Genomic DNA, 22,200 nt, shown 5'->3' with positions numbered 1-22,200 from the left:
TCACCCTCCTCTTGCCACTTCAAAGAGGGGGTGTCCCAAGTCCAGGCAAGGGTAGGTCCTTCCCTGATCAATACCAGTGTAGCTCTCTTTAGACCTTAAAGACCCAGTGAGACAGTCACCCGTGAGAAAGGGCTCCTCCTGACATGGCTCTTCCCACCTCCACCTACATACCTCAGCTGTGCTGTCTGCAGCAGCTCCCCCATCAGGAGGCTCCCAACTGCACTGCACCTCTGAACACCTCACACTGAGCCTGCCAGTACCCCCACCCAGATGTTGCCAGGTTCATGGCTCAGCAGCTTTTCTTGCCTGAAAATAAGTGTGAAAAGTCCTTGGTGCCTCTTTCCCACTTCAGGTAACATCCAAAACTCACTGTTGAATTCTCTGTAAAGTTAAGCAGTATTTTCTAGCTTCTACCCCTAAGGATTCATTTTGGTAATTTTTGAATCTTACAATCAAGCAAGTGTTGCTCCTGCTTGCCTTTGGGGCCTGGTCTCTATGGAGCCTAAGTGGACCTTAACCTCAGTCCTACTGTTGCAGCCTGCTGATGCTGGCTGTAGCACTGGCAAGCAAAGGGTGTTTGCCTTTGTGCCCATTTTTCAAATAAGGAGTATTCTTGACACATTTTAAAAACATGAATTAATGCTTATAAATATAAACATAATTCACTTCTGTTCCTGTTCTACCGTGTTCAGTTATGTGAATGCAGTCACACTTATTACAACCTTTGTTGGTAAACATTTATTTCTTGTCTATATGGCACCAATATAAGAACAACGTTAGAGGCTCTCCCCAAGGTAAACATTGAGTGGTTCAATCAAGAGTTGTAGACAGAGAAGTATGTGCCTGCCTAGCCTTACTTGATAACACTGTACTGTTTTGCAAAGTATTTGTACCCATTTTCACTAGATCATACACTTTTAAAAAGTGATCAACTCTTTGTGCTAAAAATCTTATTTATAGTAATTATATAAAGAAAATATAGAAGTCATTTTTAAACAGTTTTAAACTATATAAATGCTTATGCATATTTTAAGAGTTTGTGCTGTGTGGAATTTTTTTAATTGCCTGTTTGTTTTCTAATGATGGAGAGAGAAAAAGAATATACATTTGGGTGGGTGGGGAAATGGAAAGGCTCTGAGAGGAATCAAGGGAGGAAAAACTGATCAGAATATATTGTATGAAATTTTTCAATAAAAATTAAAATTATATAAAAAAAAGAGATGGGCTCTTGGAACTAATACCATCATCACTTTGAGCTTCTTTGTACCGTGTTCCTTCAGAGCATGTAGTGGACAGTGGCTCCAGGCAGCAAAGTGGGTTTCCCTTTGCACCTGTCTTCTGTGCTTTACTCCATGTTTTGCCACCACTTGTCTGGAGTTACAAGTTTTGCCAATTTGGAGGGTAGGAAATGACAAACCCTCCTTTTATTGTGCATTTCCTTAGCTACTGACATTTCTTGATGTTCATGGGTTACATGTGCTTTTTTTTTTTTTCTATGAAATATCTTATGCTAGTGGCTCTCTGTTGTAACAAAATAAGAAAAACAACTTAAAGGATGAAATGTTTATTTTGGCTCATGGTTTCAGAGGGTTCATGTCACTTGGCTCTATGAGTCTGAGCTGGTAAGGCAGAGCTTCAGGGAGGGAGGGGAAGAAGGGACAGAGGAGAGAAGGGGAGAAAGGAGACCAGACAGGGCAAAGATATCCCCCTCCAGGGCACATCCTGGTAACTTGCTTCATCTGAGGAGCAAGTATCCATCACAAGCCTTTGGGGGAGATTGTCAAAAGCAGAGCACCTGCACTGCGTCTGTTTTCATTTTTATTGGATTTCCTTTTACAAACTTTTTGGAGAGGGTAACTGGACTCTGGGGTCCTCTGCTTACTTGTGAGTCCCTTCATCAGAACACATTTGTAGGCATTCATTCAGATACAGTGAATGTTGTTTTCAAATGGCCCACATTTGGCTGTTTGGCTCTTTCAGGTGGATCTCTCATTTAGCTGGTTTCTGTCTCTTTGTTTCTTGTTTTCTTTCTCACTCCTCCAGGCTCACTCCCTCTACCAGCAGTAAAAGCACTGACCATTTCCCGAGGAGCCCAGGGGCGTGTTCCTAGAGAATGACATTAGGCACAGCCTGGACCTAGGTTGTACTCTGTGCTGCTGCTTTGCCAGAACTTCTAGGTGCTGCCAAGGGACAGAGCAAGAGAATGCACAGTCCATCTAGCCGTACATACATTAAAACGAACTCATAAGCTAGCATGATGGTTCAGAGGGTAAAGGTGCCAACACTGACAAACTGATTGCTAGAAGGGGAGGAAGGATCTTTAAACTCATGCCCTGCCACACACACCTTGTCACAAAATATATAAATACATGATATGTAAAAACAGGAGTTCAAACTGACATAATTTATTCCAACGCTTTCTTGCTTGTATGAACAGTAGCTTTTTTAATTTTTTTTTATTAGAATCTATAGAGAACTGTGTAGTTTTTGTGTAGAAAAAGTGTGTTTCACCCAAGGGCCTGGGTTATGAATTTCAAATTGATTTTACCAGTAAAGTGGAGCTGAACAGATAATTTATAGAACACAGAAAACACGAGCCAGGTTCTCCCTGCACACTGGTCAGCAAGGCTGTGTGACGCACCTAGAACATGGCTAGCTTTATTTTCATAGGCTTCATTGGTCCTGGGGTTTTCTCAGCACCCACTTAGTTCACTTTTTCACCACTTACACCAAGGAAAGCCACTTCTTTGAGGTGCTCATCTCTATCCACCACCTCAACGCTCCAAATAATTTTACAGGTGCATTCTCCTCTCCTTCAGCCACTGTAGCCACCCATGTGTTCTCCAACCCACAGCTTAGTCTTTTTTTGTTATATCATATGGAATCAAACATTATTTAGACATTTGGCTTTTTTTACTTAAAAAAATACAGCACACAGAAAAGAGGGTTACAGAGTAAGGACAGACTGGACTACACAGTGAGACACTGTCTCAAAAAATCAGGGTCTGGGTCAGCGAGGTGGTTCAGTGGGTGAAGGTGCTTGCTGTCAAGCCTGACAAACCAAGTTAAATCCCTGGAACCAACATGTGGAAGGAGAGCGCAGACTGTGAAAGTTGTCCTGAATTCCACATGTGCTATGAGGTACACACATGCACTGGCACACTCATACACACAAATAAGTAATAAAAATGTTAATAAAAAAAAGTCTGGAAATAGCTTAGCGTTGGAGCCCTTGCCTAGCACATGTAGGGTCTCTGGGTTCATTTGTCAGTACTGCAAAAAATATTAAAATAAAGGGCTAACCTGTTTCCCAAGTGCTGACCTAAATGTACATGTCTACTGTGTATGGAGTTCACTTTTAACCTTTGCTTTTAGTAATTCTAATAGATATGTAATGGTGTATTGTAATTTTAATTTGTATTTGCCTAGTGACTAATGTTGAACATCTTCTATGTTTATTTTCTGCTGATAAAGCTTTGGTAATTTTTTCTTTTGGAGGGATGGGGTCTTACTCTGTAGGCTACACTGGCCTCAGTCCCAGCAGTCTCCTGCCTCAGCCTACTAGATGTTGGAATTATAGGCACGTGTCTGCTGCCATGCTTTTATTGTTGTTTTCGATGCTGCCCCCTCTATCTAAGGGCTTAGCTAGGTCGTGTATTCAGTAAGCATGGTGAGAAGGGAAAGCACCCAGCCTGTCTCTCTCAGTTTCTGTAGGCCATAGGCTTATTTAGAGACATCATTTATTAAGTAAGAGAAGTTTTCTTCCATTGGTAGTTCACTTGTATACTGTCACCCTTCCCCCGCTTTCCTCCTCCTCCTTCTGTTTTAATTGGGAATAAGAGGGGGCTGGTGTTTAAGAGCACTTTCTGTTTCCAACCCACATCAGGCAGCTCACAGAGCCAGCTCCAGGGATCCAATGTCCTGTTCTGGACTCTAGGCACCTGCACTCATACACACACACACACACACACACACACACACACACACACACACATACTTGCAAACATGTATACATAATTAAAAATAAAATATAACTTCAAAAATAAATTAGAAATAAGGTGATCATTTTGTTAATTTTAATTTTGTTTTAATTTTAATTTTGTTAATATGGTGAGCTAGCCATATTAATCCCACTTGGTCATGAAGTGCTATTACTTTAGGTATCTTAGGTTTGGTTAATCATTAAAACTGTGCATTGGGATATAGAAAGAATATAGAGGATATAGAAAAATAAGTCCCACAAAAAAACTCCTGCTTATGTAAACTTTTGTAGCCACTTTGGAAAATAGTTTGGCAGTTTATCAAGATGCTAAATATAGCATTTCCATACAGGTTGGCACTTCTACTCTTAGAGAAATGTAAACATACATCCCACATAAAAATGTACACACGTATCCTAAAAACTGTTCACAGGCTGAAGGTCGATACAGACTGGGATGAATAAAAATACAGTAGATTTGTCTCGTGAGATACTTCGTAGTAGTGTTAGGATTAAAGAAAAGGGATGAGCTACAGCAGGGATGAAGCATGAAGGAGACAAAGACTAGCTGACAAGAGTGATGTCCTGAAGAGGCAGATCTATGGACAGAAGGAGATAGTGGCTGTCACAGGCAATGCCAGAATTTTTTCTGCTGTCTTTAGTGTGAAAGTTGTATTGGTCCATCAGGGTTGGTTTATGTTGTTGCTACAGATACCTTTAGTATAATACTCTAGCAATGCCTGTTTGTCTCTCTGTATGGCTGTAGGTCTTTAAAAACATTATTTTAGATTTTCACATACATGCCTTCCTGGCTGCCTGAATGCGTGAATGGGTGTGTGTGTGTTTGTGTCTGTGTGTGTATCATGTGCATGCCTAGTGCCCAGAGGCCAGAATAGACCATCGGATCCTCTGGAACTAGAGTTTCAGATGGTTGTGAGCCACTATGTGGGTCCTGAGAAGTGAACCTAGGTCCTCTGCAAGAGCAGCAAGTGCTCTAATCTGCTGAGCCATCTCTCTAGCACCTGTAGCGTTTTTTTTTGTTTGTTTGTTTGTTTTGTTTTGTTTTGTTTTGTTCTTCCTGGTCCCAGGAGCCTGCCTTTTTAACTTACCAGCTCACTCCATTGTTAAAGCCCTTACTGGCATTGTGGGGTTGGGGGAGGGGACCTTCTGATGTTCTGATTAATCCCCACTCAGGAAACTCTGGATTGGGGGTGTGGCTTTCCCCAGCATTCATTCCTCTATCGCTGCTGTTAGGCTTCGTCCCGGAGGGTCCTTGTAGCACCATCATTACATTTTAGTTTTCTTTCTCGTCGTCCACTGTTAGTCCCCAGTTACTCAGGAAGATAAAGCAGGAGTATGCAAAGTTTGAGGCTAGCCAGGGCTACATAGTGAGACCTCCCTCCTCCCCAATTAAAGCAAAAATATTTTGTGTTTGGTGTTGCTGTTGTATTTTAGTTTTGGTTTCACTGATTTTTATTTTCATCATCCCCCTTTTTTTCCCCCAGTTTTCACAGTCAAATAACAGGCCCTGGATTCCAGCCACAGCATTACAACAGTTAAACAAAAATTGACTCAGTCCTAAAGGAAGACCAGGGTAATGGTGGATGGGCCCATTCTCAGCATGCTTAGTCCTACCCACCACACGGTGGCTTTCCCTAAGCCCAAGCCTGATGGTCTCTAGGATGGCTACTTCTCTATCTTCCCCTAGTTGAATGCTCATGTCTAGCCTACCTCTAGGTAATGCAGTGCTGGTACCACCCAGGGGTGGACTGCTATGAGATTATAGCTGACTAGGGAAGAGCCTGTAGGAAAGCTGGAAGAGAAAAATCCTCCAGTGGCCAAGACTTGGCTTTTACCCTCCAAACGCTGTTTATTTGAAGCTTATACTACAGTGAACATGTGAAGAGCCTCAAGGGCAGCATCTGAAGGGTTAAAGCCAGTTGTTTAGAAGGTGCAGGAAAGAAGAACCAAGTCTGCATGTACACTGAGGGGTGAGGCTATGGCTGCACTAGTAGAATATGGCTGGAGTAGGGCTGCCCGTCTGATTCCATTGGTTCCCAGGGCTCATTGTGATGATTCTTTCTCCGTCACTTCATGGCTGCTTCATGGGCACATGACTGAGTGGCTGCAATACAAGCAGGTTGCTAGAATACACATGGCCTAGGTGTGTGTGTGTGTGCTCGTGTGTGTGTGTGTGTGTGTGTGTGTGTGTGTGCTCCCTGCATCCATGCTTCCAGTAGCAGTGGCACCTGGGGGCTTAGATGCCTTCCTCAGAGCTGTTATAGGCACAGAACCAAGAGCATGCTTGCTGTAAGCAAAATACAGAACACAGAGCTAAGATGTAATTATTGCCATCAACTCTACACACTACTAAATAATAAAGCAAGAGGCGGATGGATGGCACCCAAGGGATTCCCTGTCATGCCCAGTCCTAGAAGCAAATATGGAGTGTCCCCAGGGACCACAATTCTCAGAAATGGTCTCTAGTACTATAGAATCAGTAGTGTAAAATGGTGCTTGATGAGCCAGGTGTGTTGGCTCACGCCTTTAATTCCAGCACTTGGGGAGGCGGAGGCAGGTGGATCTCTGAGTTCGAGGACAGCCTGGTCTACAAAGCAAATCCAGGACAGCCAAGGCTACACAGAGAAACCCTATCTTGGGGAAAAAAAAAAGGTGCTTGATGGTGGACCAGTGGCCTTCCCAGGATAGCTCAGGAAGATTTGACACTATTTCTGACATACCTAAAGCATGAAATATTGACACCAATGACAACTTTGCTTCCTCTTTGCTGTTGCTATCTAGTTTTCATCTAGCTCTCTGTCTTACATAGTTTGGGACTCCCTGTATAGGGAATGGTGCTGCCCACAATAGGCTGAATATTCCTACATTAATTATACTCAAGACAATGCACAGTCATGCCTATAAGCCAATTTTCAATTGAGAGTTCTTGGTTGTGGCAAGTTGATGCCAAGCTGTCATGGGTTTGGTCTGCTGGGGGTGGGGTGGGGGATAGAGTAGGAGGTAGCTATTCCAGAATAATACATTCAAGTCCTTACTCATGAACATTGTGAATAAGACACCATGACCACAGCAACCTTTTTTTTTTTTTTGGTTTTTTGGTTTTTTTGAGACAGTTTCTCTGTGTAGCCTTCTGTCCTAGAACTCACTATGTAGACAAGGCTGGCCTTGAGCTCAGAGATACACCTGCAGGCATGAGGAACTGCGTTCAGTCCCCACAACCTTGCTGATGATTCAGGGCTGGGACAGGAGGAAAAACCCACCTTTTCACCCCACCTCTCGAGGCATACTGGCCAGCCTAGCCTAACTGGTGAGTTCCAAGCCAGTCAGAGACCTTGTACCCAAAATCAAGATGGATGGCTCCTGAGGGATGGTCCCCAAGGTTTTCAACTTCCACATGTACTCATACAGGGGCAGCTGCCACATGAACATACTTGTGTGCACAGATACGTGATCACACGTACATGCCCACTTACCCCCAAGTCCTCCAACACTGCTCCCGATTTGTTTGTGTGTGTCAGGAGAGAACTGAAATAGGCTCTCATTAGCCCAGCACTCCCTGAATTTTGTAGCCAAACATGGCTTTGAACTGCTAATCTTTTTTTTTTAATTTTTTTTTATTTAATTTTATTTTATGTGCATTAGTGTGAAAGTATCCAATCCCTTGGAAATGGAGTTACAGACAGCTGTGTGCTGCCATGTGGGTGCTGAGAATTGAACTTGGGTACTTTGGAAGAGCAGGCAGTGGTCTTAACCACTGAGCCATCTCTCCATCCCAGAACTGCTAATCTTTCTGCCTCCACCTTTTAGGGTTACAGGCCTGCTCCTCTACACCTGTTTTGTTTTTGTTTTTAGTTCTAGTTTTATTTTAAAAACTAGGGTCTCACTGTGTAGCCCAGGTAGGATCTGAATTCACCATCTCCTTGCCCCAGTGTCCCCAGTGCTGGGACTAAAGTGTGTATGTGTGCCCTTCAGTCATACTTGGCAGTCAGCCCCACCAATGCCACTTCATGTACCAGAATACTACCCTCTTTATAGACTTCTTGACCTTTGGCACCCATAAGGCTTGATGGTGCCATACTTGGTGCTGCCTTCTTCTGAAAAGGAAAGCATGTTTGAGATCCCATGGGAGCTTGTTTATCTATGGAGAAACATGCCTTTTCCTCAGGCTGTGATCCAAGATGCCTGGCCCAGCCCAGCAGGGCCCTGGATGCTCACTAATGTCACTTTTCAGGGCTGTTTGCACGTGAGGACCTGCTGCCACCATCATCTCTCCCCTCCCCGCTAGATGTGAGCCCTGTGCTTCACGGTCGGCGATCCAGGGAGTACTGGGCAAACTAGGGCCTGGCACTTTGAGCCTGCGTCTGGCCAGTCTCGTCGGAGCTGTCCAGAAACATGGAGCTCCTTTCCCCGGCAGTCTCTGACTTCAGGAGAAAACCAGGGATTACCAACACCCTTCTCCCTGTCCCCTGATTTTCCTCCTTCCCCTCAGGGGCACAGTGGCCTGAGCAAAATCTAGTCCTGAATCCAACCCCTTCTTGTCTCTGGGGTTTATTTCCACATCCAGCCACCAGCCATTCCTCGGCATGACTGATAAGACACCCTACTTGCTGTCCTATTCGTAGGCTCTTTTCCTTTAGATCACATTTCCAAAGGTGGAAACATCCTACAAAGGTGAAGTTTCTTACCCTGTGCAATGGCTTTTTTCCCCTTACATGTAAATAAGATTAAAGGTCTTATTTTAGCTCCTGAATTTGTGTCTGATTTGATCTAGGAGATATTTCCTTTTTATTGAGATGGAGTCTCACTATGTAGCTCTGGCTGTCTTGGAACTATATAGATCAGACTGGCCTGGAACTCAGAGATCAACGTGCCTCTGCCTCCCAGGATATACTTTTAAGAGAATCTTATTCTATTTTCAGAACTGTTTGGTTTGGACAGCCTCTAAAAGGCCTGCCTCGCCCCCATTCTCTAAGTTCATGCACACATCCATGTCTTCCCTTGGTTCCTTCCCCTGACTTGAGTACTTCACATTTTGTTCTGTTTTCTCTGTTGGAGATACTTGTTCACACAGCATTCTTTTTAGCTTAATGATCATTGGAGGGCTGCTGTTAGTGGCTTAACATGATGAATTTGAGAGTCAAGTTGGTAAGAAGTGGATTATGTTGGCTAGTTTGAACTATCAACTTGACAGGGCCGAGAATCATCTGGGAAGAGTATTAATGAGGTTATTAGTTAATCTAGATCAAGCTGGCCTGGCGGGCATGTTTGTGGGAGGTGATCTTGATTGTTAATTGATAGAGGAAGACCCGGCCCAATGTGGGATGTGGGGTTCTCCTGGACAGGGTCCTAAACAGCCTAAGAGAGTTGAGCAACTAGCTGAGCAGGCAAACAAGCAAGCAAGGACCCACATTCTCCTTGCTGGTGACAGGATGTGATCCCCTAAATTCTTACTTTAACTTCCTGATATAATGGACCAGGACCACTTCCATCTATAATGAACCTCCTTTATTCCCACAGTCTGGTCAAGGTGTCTTTTCACGGCAAGAGAAGGAATGAGGTCAGCTGCCTGTCCTGTCTACCGCGACCCTCCGTCTTCTTCCCTTATTCATTCTTCCTGAAGTTACCAGAGTGTCATTCAGTTGTTGTATGTTCATGCTGTCTCCCTGGCGCTGTTAGTTCTGGGTCTTGTTCAACACAGGCCCTGTCATGCAACCATGTCCTCAGTGCACTTTCTTTTAATCCAACAAAAGCCTTTCTTCCTTGACCCTTTCCCTCTTAGGTTAAGCCACTGAGCTAAACATGGCCCAAGCACACTGCTTTTCCTCAGCACAGCCCACAGTGGGTACTTTGTGTAACAGCAGTCTGTCATCCATTTGTCCTCTTAGGCTGTACTGTCCCTGGAGAGGCTATGTGGCTCTTGAGCTAGTACTTGCTGCAATGATTTGAAAGGCAGGACATCTGTGGGCTGAGGGTGGGGGTGGGGGGACAGCAGAGCCATGTGGCTGTAGTGAGAATTTTGGTTTCTGTTTTTTTCCTTTTTTTTTTTTTTAAAGATTTCTTTATGTATATGAGTGCTGTACCTGCATGTACACCCACATGCCAGAAGAGGGCATCAGATCACATTGTAGGTGGTTGTGAGCCAGCTTGTGGTTTCTGGGAATTGAACTCAGGACCTCTGGAAGAGCAGACAGTGTTCTTAACCACTGAGCCATCTCTCTAGGTCCCAAATTTTGGTTTCTTTACAGACACAGAACTATTATAAGAATATGTTTTTAATCCCAGGTGTAGTGATATGGCCTGCTCTGTAGCAGCTGACTGCGATTGCTGTCACTGAGGTGTGATTTTGCCAGCTGCTGATAGTTTCTGCCATTCTGTGACATTTGAAATTCTGGGGCCTTTTCTGAGGGTGTATAAATGCTAGGACCCCTGAGAGTGCTCAGTTGGTTGGTGGTTGTTTGTCATTGTAAGAGTTGGTTTGTTAAATAGTCCTCTGCAGAAAGAAGAAATGAGATACCTCGACAGTGAAGGCTGAAGTTTCCCCAAGGAACGCCACTTACTCGACCCCTGTAATCAGCAGAAAGCAGCCAAATAGCGTCACCTACTTTCTAAGCCTTGACTTTATTCAGGGATCTCTTTCCTTTTTCTTTACCCTTTTTCCTCTCTTGGAGTGAATGGAGTGGAGAAGGGTGGAAAAGAGCCCATAAAGTAGCAAATGCTGGTTACATGTGGCAGACCTGAGGGCTGTGTAACTCAGGGAAGGACACAGCCTTCAGCAAGGCAGAACCAGAAATGGGTGGGCATTAATCCATCGGGGAATGGGCTAGAGAAGCCCAGATACCCTGGCTAACACCTGGCTTGATTCTGTGTTGTCTTTATCAACAGGTGAAGTGAATGACATGACTACTACCAAAACAAACCCTCCAAGAGAAATCACTAACGGAACATCGACCAAACCCACAACTGTTGGCCCAGTGACATCCACTCTTCCTCCAGCCCAGCCAACCACGGCATCATCTAGTGACTCAGCAGACCAACCTTTGACAACTGCTCATACATCGACCCCAGACCCCAGGGTCAAGCAAAGTGGTAGCAGCCCTACTCCAACTTCCAGCAGCTCCCAGGATGACAAGACTAAAACAAGACCCCCCAGTACGAGCGGCCCCCCTAGTAGCAGTGGACAGCCAGTCTCTTCTGGAGGCACTGACAATGTTACCACTGCACCACCAACCACTTTGGGAAGTAACCAGCTAACCAACAATGCTTCTTCCCAGCCTACTGGCATGTCTGTTCCCTCAAAGCTTCCTCTTACCCCCATAGCAGACAGCACCACAAGCCCTCACCAACCTATGACTACTCCTTCGCAGAGCACAGAGAGCCATCCTGATGGGCAGCACAGCCCTACCACTGTTTCCCGCAGTTCTGGCTCTGTGTCCAGCACGGCCTTCTCTGTGTCATCAAGGAAGCCTACCACACACAGTAAGTCACTCCTTGGTATTCTGCTTTCCTTTTCCTTTCCTTTCCTTTCCTTTTCTTCCTTCCTTCCTTTTTTTTTTTTTTTTGTTTTTTTTTTGTTTTTTTGTTTTTGGTTTTTCAAAACAGGGTTTCTCTGTTTAGCCCTGGCTGTCCTGGAACTTGCTCTGTAGACCAGGCTGGCCTTGAACTTAGACACTGCCTGCCCCTGCCACCGGAGTGCTGTGTTTAAAGGTGTGCCAGACTGCTTTTGTTTTTCTTAAGAAATGAAAAGGTCTGGAGAGATGACTCAATGGGTAAAAGCACTGGCTGCTCCTACAGAGGACCCAGGTTCAATTCTCAGCATCCACATGGCAGCTAACAGCCATCTGTAATCAACTAACATCCTTTTCTGGCCTCCTTGGGTACTGCACACATGTGCTCCATAGATAAAAATGCAAAGAGAAGAGACAGACTAGGCAGTGTATTTTACCATGCTCTCACTCAGTTGGAAGATAGTGATGCATGCTGTTTTAAACAGTTTACTTGTCTTCTTCCTTCACCACACCTAGCATTGAATTCCCTTTTTAGCAGTGATAGGGGCTAGCAGTGCATAGATTCAACCAAGCCAGAATCTATGCCCAGGTGTGATTATGTGGTTGTGGTAGAAAGGTGTTAGAAAACTGTAGAACAGTGCTTCTCAGGCTTGTCTGAGAGCAACCCTCAATAAGAAACCTTTAAATAAGTAAAGGTCAGTACATGGCCCAGTGAGTGAGCACTTGCTACCAAGCCTGATGACCTGAGTTGGATCCCAGGGACCCACACAGTGGAAAAGGAGGACTGGTTCCTGTGAGCTTTTGTCCTTCCTTTCCAGACTTGTGGACTATCACGCATACTGCTGTTTTATATCTCCTTCCCTTCCTCCCTCCTCCCTTTTCTGAGACCAGCTGGCCTGGAAGGAACTCAATATGTAAAACAGCCTGGCTTCAAACTCACAGAGATCTGTCTGCCTTAGCCTTCCATTTGCTGGAATTAAAGGTGTGTGCCGTCACATCCAGTCTTATTTCTGTTTCCACTTACTTACTTTTCAAGGACCTGGTCTTAACTGGATACAAAAGTGTCAGAATCTATGGCTGTCTTAGGAGCCTTAAAGTCCTGAGCATCACCCTAGCACTGGGAGATGGGCCACTCCATGCAGCAGGTGCCTGGGCTTGGAGTGGGATAAGTCTGTTCAAATTCCCATCCTTCCAGCTGTGCCATATGACCTTGGAGCAGTCAACAAGCCTCAGTGTACTTGTTGATAAATAGGGCCGTCCTAAAGGAGTCAGGGCCTCTGAAACACAAAGCATAGCCCCTCCCACAAAGCCAGTGAGTGCCCCGTGTGTGTGTTTGCCTTGACGTGGCCTGTGGCTCAGGGAGGTAACTGCGGCATCCATTCTGTGACTTCTGCTATTACATCGTCCCAGTCTGACTTTTATTCTGTACTATGGCCCAGGACCCCACATCTTCATTCCTGCCTCTTCTTCCTCTAGCTATTGGCCTCGGCTCATAAGAATTATGGAAAAGACTGTCCTTCCTTGGCAGGTATAGCTGGTCTCCTCAGCCTTTGCTTTGTTTGTTGCAGTAATACTGGATAGCCCTGAAGTAACTCACCCCACCACCACCCAGATGCCAGACGCCTCAACACAGCCTTTCTCCACACCACGACAGCCTACAGAGTCTCCAGTGGGAACTGGGGTCATGCCTACCACTGAGGAGTTTACACACTCCAGCTATGTTTTGACTCCAGTGGCCCCTCAGGGCCCCAGCACGCCCTCTTCCATCTGGACTTTTGGGCATTACAAGGTAAATCTAGCACAGAATCAGATGAGAAAGCCCAATCTCAAGGGGGAGTCTTTTCCTCTGCCCTACTCAGGGATCCCGGGTAGGTACTTTAAGGAAAAGTTGTCTATTTCCCTTCCCATCTCTTTCCTCTGCTCTGATCCAGGCTTCGGAAATGGCCGGGCAGCCAGGTACTCCTGGCTTTGAAACTGACCAGCCATGCCTGCAGCTGCTCTGTGCACTTCTGTGCCATCTGTTCTCACAAAGGGAGACTCAAAGGTCAGCTGACTTTGTGCCTAAACCTTCATCTTTTGACCCCCCCTCTAGCTAAAATGTGATCCTGCCGTAATGCCGGGTGAGGAACTCCTCATTCTGAACCTCACGGGAGCCGGCCTTTGTGTGAGTATACACACCCGGGCCCCACTTCACCCAACACCCCACCCAGTCTATGAACCCCTCAAAGGGAGCAGACTTTTCCCATCCAGGCTTCAGCCTTCTTAGTCAGGCAGAGCATGTGCAGTCTCCTCAGTTTTCACTGCTGCAGGTGTTCTGGTTGCAGTTCCATGGCTCTGGGTATGTGTGGTGTTGGTAGGTTTTGCTGGGCCATGTGGCTCTAGCCTCTAATTCAAGCTAAGTCAGAGGCAGAGACAGGAGGGCTGAAGTCACAGTCATCCTTGGTTACACAGGATAGCCATCCCTAACAACTTACAGAGACTTTCTCTTTAAAAGTAACAAGAATGCAAGAGATAAAGCTTAGGAGGTCCTCAGTTAAAGCTCCAGTAGTGACTGTCCTAAGAATGAATTCATATTTCCTGGTCCCTTGCACACATCTGTATCAGAGGGTGTGGCAATATGTACCACCAGTCTTCTGGGACCAAGGGCTGGCTTGGGCTTGGTTGGGCTACACAGCACTCAAGCTACTGACCCCCTTGGTACAGGTGTTGGCTGGCTCGTTGCTGTCCTCTACTGGCCAGTGCCAATTTTTGCAGCCTCTTCTGGGAGCAAGGACAGAAGAGCTTGGTTTCTCCCTAGTTTTTGGCTCTGCTTTTGTTTTCTTAAAAGGTTCTATTTTGTTGACACTTACCGAGTGAACTATAGAAGCATGCATTTAGCCACAAGAGGTTTAGAGCAAGCAGTGTTGTTCTGGGATTTTGAGCTTTGACAAGAAGACAGGAATAGCATTGAAATTGCCCCTGACACAATGTTTAGGTTAAAGCCCATAGGCTGTGTATTGCTAGAGGGAAGCATTTCTTCCCTTCTCTAGAAAAGGAAGATGGAAAGTGCTGGATCCACTCCTGGTAATGGAGTACCGTGCTACTAGGCCTGAGAAAACTGCACGTGGCAAGTGTAGGGGTGGCGTGTGGGAGACCTAACAGATGCTGGGGGGAAGAGCTCATGTTTTCATCTCAGCCCTTAACTGGCAGCACTGAGTAAAAGCCCACGCATAGCCTATACCTCACCCTCAGCCCTAAAGCTATGTTTCTGTGTTCTTATGGCCTAGGTCTGTGTAAGTAACCCTGTGGACTTACCCAGAACCCCCATACTGCCCATTCAGTGTGCCTCCTTTTCCCTATCAGTCTTTCTGGCCACATTGTTAGCATATGGATAGGGGCAGGGATATTATTTAGGGGTATTTACTATCTTAGAGAGCTCTGTGGTCTTCCCACCTGAGGTCTTTAAAATGGGCACAAGAGGCTAGAGCATGGCAGGTTTGAATCCCTGGATTGCCTCTCTCCTCTGGCAGTGCTTTACAATTTTATCTACTCCCAGTGGAGGCACATTAATACAGCTACTGATTCCAGAGCCTCGGGGAACTTGCAGGGAGGAAAGGGGAACCTGGGGGAGATGGTATGACATGCAGACAAGATGCACAGGTTGAGGGAATAGGAACAGAACTTGGAACAGGGTGGACAGGATAAGGACTAACCCAGGAGAAAAGTATAAAACTTGATTCTTGGCAATCTAGGAACAGAACCAGTGAAGTATGAAGAAGGGGTTCTGGCAGGATGAGAGCATTTGGGGCAGACCCACCAGCCCAAGCTGTTGTCACAAACCTCAGGAATTACCCGTGTTCTCTGTGCACCAGGAAGGGAGCCCTCCGAATGAAAAACTTGTGGAGCTGCTGTGCCATTCCATCAAAGCCTCCTTCAACTCGGCTCAAGATCAGTGCACTCTACAGGTGGCACCTATTCTAAAGAGCCAGGCAGTGGCAATGAAAAGAGTCACTATTGAGAGTGAGTGGAGGGTAAGGGACCCTAGCCTGTGTGGGTGGGAGTACCACAGAAGGATGGTGGGGGTGGAGCCACCTAAGAAGTTACAAGCCAGGAACCATCCCAGGAGACCCGGGAGACTAGGATACAGGACATCCTTGTCTTGGGTACCCCCTCTACCCTTCCTGTATTACTCTGGGCTGGACCCTGGAGGAAGCTCTCTCCTCTTTCCCACAGCGAAGCTTCTTCCTAAGGCTGTGTATGAGCTGCTGAAGGAAAAATGGGATGACCTGAGAGAGGTAAGCAGCTTTACTCTGTACTGTCCTAAGTTCAGCGTCCTCTGGTGTAGAATGTCCTTTGAACATACAAGTATCTGGAAGAGAGGCACACAGGAGTGGACAAGGCAAGTGGTGTGGGATAGGGGGCAAAAGACCCACACAGAAGGGCTCACAAATGAATGGGGTGGAGACAAGGCCTGACTGCTTTCTGCCACTCAAGTTCTCTTTCTTGGCTAGGCGGGAGTCAGTGACATGACGCTGGGGAGGGAAGGACCACCAGAAGCCAATGAGGACCGCTTCAGCTTGCCACTCATCATCACCATCGTCTGCATGGCATCCTTCCTGCTCCTTGTTGCTGCCCTCTATGGCTGCTGTCACCAGCGCATCTCCCAGAGGAAGGACCAAGTAGGTATTTTCCTACTCTAGCTAGCCCAGTCACCCAGTGAACTCTCACTCCATCCCTTCACACAGTGAGTGGGCCTGGATCCTTCTAATAGTGAGTGGGGCTCTTGTCCCCACTATTAAGCTTGTCTCTAACTCAGAAGACTCAATGTGGCGGCAAGAACAGAAACCCTGGGTTTTAAGTCCTGGCTCTGTCTACATCTGTGAGTCAGTCATAGCCAATTGCACAGTGGGTGTGGTACCTTACAGAGCTGTTCCAGAGATTTAAGGATATATGGCCTTAGGCAAGTGCCCCTCTAACCAAAACTTCTTCCACCTGACCTTCTGGTGTGGTGGCACACATCTGTAATCACAGCACTTGGGAAGCTGAGGCAGGAGTATCACAAGTTTGAGGTCAGCCTGGGCTACACAGCATGACCCTGTCTCATAAAACTCTTCATCTTTACAGTGCCATTCTGCTGTGGGTCTCAACTGTAGCTGCAAACTACTGAGTGCATTAAGAAAGTTCCCACACCCAGTGACTTTATATACTGAATGAGGCATTAGTGATGGCAATGTGTATCCCTGGCCAAAACTCAAAGCACAAACTATTACCAGACTACATGGAAGGCCATAAGGGCCATCATGTTCACTGTCCATTAGAACAGTCCTGTCAGCTGGTCCAAAGCAGTTTTGTTTTGTCTTGTCTATTATTGATTTATTATAGAGTAAAGTAGGAACTCTGAGAGGTCTTACAGGGAAGAATGGAGGAGAGAAAAAAGAACTTTAGGACAAAAAGTCTTAAAATCTCTCTCCACTGATGTCACAGATTGCTACTGGAATAAAGGGAGAGAGCAGCTGATAATTTTAGGACATAGGGAAATATTCACGAGGTGGTCAGGCAGCTGGTTGGCCTCAAGAAGCATCTGGCCCCACAAATGAGCCGCAAGCATTTACTCTAGCCAACTTAAGGTCCCTGGGTTGAATGGGGAGATATGTTTCATATTCAAGCTCACAGATCTCCAAACTTGTCTTCTTCTTGGGGTCATTTTTCCCACTCTAGCAACGACTCACAGAGGAGCTGCAGACAGTAGAGAATGGTTACCATGACAACCCAACCTTGGAAGTGATGGAGACTCCTTCTGAGATGCAGGAAAAGAAGGTGGTCAACCTAAACGGGGAGCTGGGGGACAGCTGGATCGTCCCCCTGGACAACCTGACCAAGGATGATCTAGACGAGGAGGAGGACACCCACCTCTGAGCAGTCTGCTAGCTACCCTGACAGCACTGCAGTGCTCCAGACCACCCAAAGTGCCATTGGACAGAGGGGAAGGGAGAGTGGACTCCAAGGGCTGCCTCCTCCCAATCCCCACAAGGCCTTAATTTTAGTTTTCCCCTTTCGAGTTCAACGAAGTCACATTCTGTCCAGTTTCCTCGTGTAAAATAACCCGCTTGTGCCTGAGCCTCTGGAAGGCGAGAGGATGATGGAGAAAGCCATGTAAGGGGCTTTGGCGCATCTAGTGGTGGCATCCTCTCAGCTTGTGAGATGACCGAGGCCTCAAGAGGTCAGGTGACTTGCACAAGGTCACACAGCCATTTGGTGACAAGGACTGTTTCCCTCAGTATGGCGCTTAACTGCACCATGCCGTGCCACTGTGTTCACTTGTGCCCACTCTCCAAGGCACAAGATACTTGGCTGGCGGGTGGGCTGGAAAGAAAAACAAGCCCCCATGGTCTCAAAAGGACAGGTCCTGTAATACGGTCTCTGCTCGCTTCTTGTAGCCCATCTCCCATGAGTCAGTCTTTAGGCCCACTATTTCCCAGGGCATGACTTTGAACCTCTTTTCTAGATTCTGATTTCCTTGACTTTGCTTTGGAATTGGGACCTAACCCACACAGGCCTCACTAGCCAATGGAGTCTGGCTCAGGGGTGGGTGGGCAGGCAGAGAGAAAGGGCGCTCATGCCCAGATGGCTTCCTCATGGCAGCTGATTCTGTACTGACATTGGCCTATCACCCGGGCACTGCTAGAAGACACTCCCCCAAACGAGTTCTGCCTTTCTTCGTCCACGAGGAACAAATCTGCAATCGCTACTGAAAGCTCCCTTTTGTTGTTCACTGCTGAACTGAGGGGGTGACTCCTTGAGACCCAGTGTCACAGAGCAACTGTCTAGAGACAGGCATGCTCTGGGGTCCTGACTGGTCCCTGATCGGCAGATGTGTCTCAGTAGACAACGGACCTAACCTACCAGGCATTAAGGTTCCACAGGAAGCTCAGGGACTTTCCAAGTTGCTGAGACATATGTTGTGTCTATGTTTAGTTCAGCTTCCCACTGCCAAAGGCCAAAGCTCAGGCCCTGGAGACTTTTGGCTAAGTTCACTACTTTGCACCCTCCTTTGCCATGGAGAAAGAAAGGCCCATAACATGTAGTTTTAAGGTACCTGCTCTCCCAGTATGGAACCAGGCTTTTGTTTCCTGTGTTCTCTCGGTGACACTCAAGCTGTCCCATTTCTGGTGGCATCTCAGGGAAACATAAAACCATGCTTAGTAGCTAGCACAGGATTTTTATAGGCTTAGTGGTGTCAGGTGGCCATGTACAGGCTGCTGAGGGTTTTAGGGGTATGGGGGTCCTGTGTGGAGCTCTGGTCTTGGCCCACAGTCTGTTGTGTTCCTGGGCATAAATTCCCCTGATCGGCTGTCTGCTGTGGGGCCTGTGGGAGGACAGGTGTCCTGTATGGAGCTCTGGTCTTGGCCCACAGTCTGTTGTGTTCCTGGGCATAAATTCCCATGATCGGCTGTCTGCTGTGGGGCCTGTGGGAGGACAGGTGCCCTGCCTACGTCCACCTTCACAGCTGTCACCCTGAGAGAGATGCTAGGGAGAAATGGCTGCCCAAAAACAAGGAAGGCTCTTAGTGAGGTTCACAGGAGCTTGAAAGATGCCAACAAGAACCCAAGAGCCCCTTGGCTTGCTTCTCTCAGATTTGCAAGGGAGGGTGGGGAGCAGTGCTAACTGGAGGGAAAGTTAGGCCTGTTTGCTTCCTGCATTAGATTCTGTCACTCAGTGGGTTCATTCTGATAGGGCCTGTGTGAGAAACTCGACAGGATTTCTTCTCCTTCACTACTTCAGGGTCACAGTCCATGGGGCAAGGCCATTTGACAGACAGCAAATACCATTTCTGCAAACAGGTCACAGACTACAACCCCTCAGCCTCTCAGGTATGACTGCAAGAGTAGACAAAGGATATTGTATCTTGGTGGAGGAACAGTCATGACTCTGCCCAGGCTGGTTGGTCCTTGTGTTGCCTTTTAGTACAGCTTGAGAATGTGATATCTAGCCTCAGTTTGTTCTCACTGCTGGACATCTACTCAACAGGACACACTTTGGACAACATACTGGTGAAACTGAAGAATAAATTGAAATTGGTATTTACATATTTTTGAGATGTAAATACAAGGGCCAAACGCTTATTTACCCAGCACTACTTTCAGAGTAAACTTTGGGGAAACATTTGGTAGCTAGGAGAGATAGCTAAGCCTTTTTTTTTTCTCTGAACAAGAATGTAAATGTTGGGCTAGAGAGATGGCTCAGAGGTTGAGAGCGCTGGCTGTTCTTCCCAAGGTCCTGAGTTCAATTCCCAGCAATCAGATGTAGCTCACAACCATCTACAATGAGATCTGGTGCCCTCTTCTGGACGGCAGGCACACATGCAGGCAGAATACTATATAAGTAATACATACTTTTTTTAAAAAAAAAAGGAAAAAAAAGAATGTAAATGTCTAGTAGAAGTAACTTTTAAAAAATGAAACATGTAACAAGACAGGCTGGTAACAAAGTATTTCCCTTGTAGATAAGGGGCTTTAAAGTTTAAACTATTACCCTTGCTCCTCCCCAGCCAAGTCTCAATCCTACTGCAGTATGGGGTGGAGTTCAGAGTGTGCTTAACGGGTTGTGACAGTCACAGGGGAAAAGTTTGGAACTACATGTCAGTCTTCCTATAGGAAAACACATCTGAGGCCACAAAGTGAGTGAAGGAGTCAAAACCAACCCAGTGACAGACAGATTCTGCCCACCCTGTGCTGTGTGTTTCTCAAGCACTCACAGGAACAAGGTCAACACAGGACACTACCAGTCCTTCCCCACAATTACCCTGACAATGCTGGGGAGGATACAAAGGACACAAACAGCCATGTGCTGGGCTCTGGAGTCATTTGGGTCCAAAATGTAAATAAACATTATCGGGGGTTTGTTTCTTCCTCTCAGTTAGGAAATAATTTTGAAAACTCACTGAGGAACGTGCAGTAGAATAAGGATCAAAGGGAATAACAGCAAGGCAGAGGATGGGAGAAGCCCTGCAGCAGAGCTCTTTTCACTGCCAGTCACCTGCTGCTTCCCTCAGGCCTGCTGAAAACCCAACACTGAGCAGGGATCATTGTTTCATGGGGCCTTTCTGTTTCTTAGTGAATGTCAGCTTGCCCAGGAGCCTGGGGAGCATATGTTGTAGAGGACAGGGGTCTGACGTACACTGGAATTTACTGAGAAACTATTGCATTTTCTTATAAAGTATATTTTGGAAAAATGTATACTGTCAATTAAAGTGCTTTTCTGTACAATGGCTCAGGCCCTAGTGTTTGCTGTGCCTTAAATTCTTTACCCACACACCTGAAGATCAGCTATTTCTTAAGTCTTTAGGTACTGTCCTCTGCTGCATTCCACCAGTAGGGGGAGATGCCGGAATAAAGGACTGGAGGACTTCAGGGTTAGAACCTGAGGGGACCGCATCCCCCCTTTGCACTAATTGATAGATGTGTCACCTTCTAACTCCCCTCTACTTCTGCCTGGAATGTACTTGTAAGTGACCGCCACTAAAGAAAATATAATGCCTACTTGGTCTGAAAAGAAACCAGCTCAGTTCTGGCCCTGTTTCTGGCCATAGAAAGTTGCTACAAGAGGCTTTGTGCCTGTCTTTTCTCACACAGTGAAGGGGTAGTTGATGGACAGGAAGGTACTGGTTCTTTACATCTCTTGGCTGCTAACATGACTGACAGCCACATTTTCTCAGGGCAGGGGAACCCCAAATTCCCAGCTTGAAGAAAAGGACTACCCTACAGATCTGGGCCCATATTAATCTCTGCCTCTGCCTTAACAAAATATTTTCACCTCGTTTATAGGAAACTCACCACAGTACATGGCAAACTGCAGACTTCCTCTCTTGGGCCCAGGCCCTGACTCCATCTTTTCTCTCTTCGGTGCCGATTCTTCATACCATCATGCTTATTCTAACAATAAACTTTATTTCTAGATTGTAGCCACGGTTACAATTTTTCCTTAATCTTCTGTGTGCTGGTAAGCAGGTGACACCCAGAGGGGTGGGTCAGAGTTAGAACAAGGGTATTTTGAGGTTAACCTCATGAGCATGCCAAAGATACAGAAAAGATCCAAATGCCAGGAACTCCCACAGGACCATGGGCCTGCTCAGGCACACTGTTCTAAGAGTGACTCACAGTTTATCAACAGACCACAAACTACATCTCAGGCTCCATTCTCTTCCTGAGCGGGTCACTGACTTGGCTCCTGGCCATAACAATCTTGAGATCCTCTCAGTTGCCCACTTTCCCCATTCTAAAAGCTCCCTCCTAAACCATCTCTCTTCTCTACCCAAAATGAAGGGAAAAGAGAGAGAGAGAGAGAGAGAGAAGAAAAAGAAAGAAATAAAGGAAGAAGAGACTAGTTACTCTAATGAACATTTAGGGCAAATGCTGAATGAGCATTTTTTTTTTTCCAAACATCATGGCACTTCCTCTTAATAAAACCAACAGGATCCTCACAAACCTGATTTGCTGCTAGTACTTCCTCAACGAGTTGAGACTGGTCAACACTATGTATCAGTTTGCATTGTATATACAACACTCATCTCTTGGATTTTGCCAATCATCAAAACTTTTCAAAACAGCAGCCCGGTCATCATTTTCACCTGGTTTCTCTCTTCCCTGGAGTGTCTCTGGCAAGCGTGTATCTGCCTTGACGTTCCTGGCTGAGTGCACAGGACAGTCTCCGGACATC

At 46.3% G+C, this 22,200-nt stretch overlaps 1 protein-coding gene across 1 annotated transcript in view; it reads left to right on the top strand.

Moving 5' to 3' along the window:
• Positions 1–20,750, top strand: part of Podxl (podocalyxin like) — a 42,498-nt gene extending 21,748 nt beyond the window's left edge. The window contains exons 2-8 of the mRNA XM_021657521.2: positions 10,883–11,476; positions 13,074–13,294; positions 13,598–13,669; positions 15,357–15,504; positions 15,718–15,779; positions 15,996–16,163; positions 17,203–20,750. Coding sequence (XP_021513196.1) covers positions 10,883–11,476; positions 13,074–13,294; positions 13,598–13,669; positions 15,357–15,504; positions 15,718–15,779; positions 15,996–16,163; positions 17,203–17,400 — 1,463 coding nt within the window. The 3' untranslated portion in view covers positions 17,401–20,750. The remainder of the gene's footprint in view (positions 1–10,882; positions 11,477–13,073; positions 13,295–13,597; positions 13,670–15,356; positions 15,505–15,717; positions 15,780–15,995; positions 16,164–17,202) is intronic.
• The last annotated feature ends 1,450 nt before the right edge of the window (positions 20,751–22,200 follow it).

The sequence above is a fragment of the Meriones unguiculatus genome, chromosome 21, assembly GCF_030254825.1.
Source record: "Meriones unguiculatus strain TT.TT164.6M chromosome 21, Bangor_MerUng_6.1, whole genome shotgun sequence".
Taxonomy (NCBI): domain Eukaryota; kingdom Metazoa; phylum Chordata; class Mammalia; order Rodentia; family Muridae; genus Meriones; species Meriones unguiculatus.
This window is presented reverse-complemented; position numbering and strand designations above follow the sequence as displayed.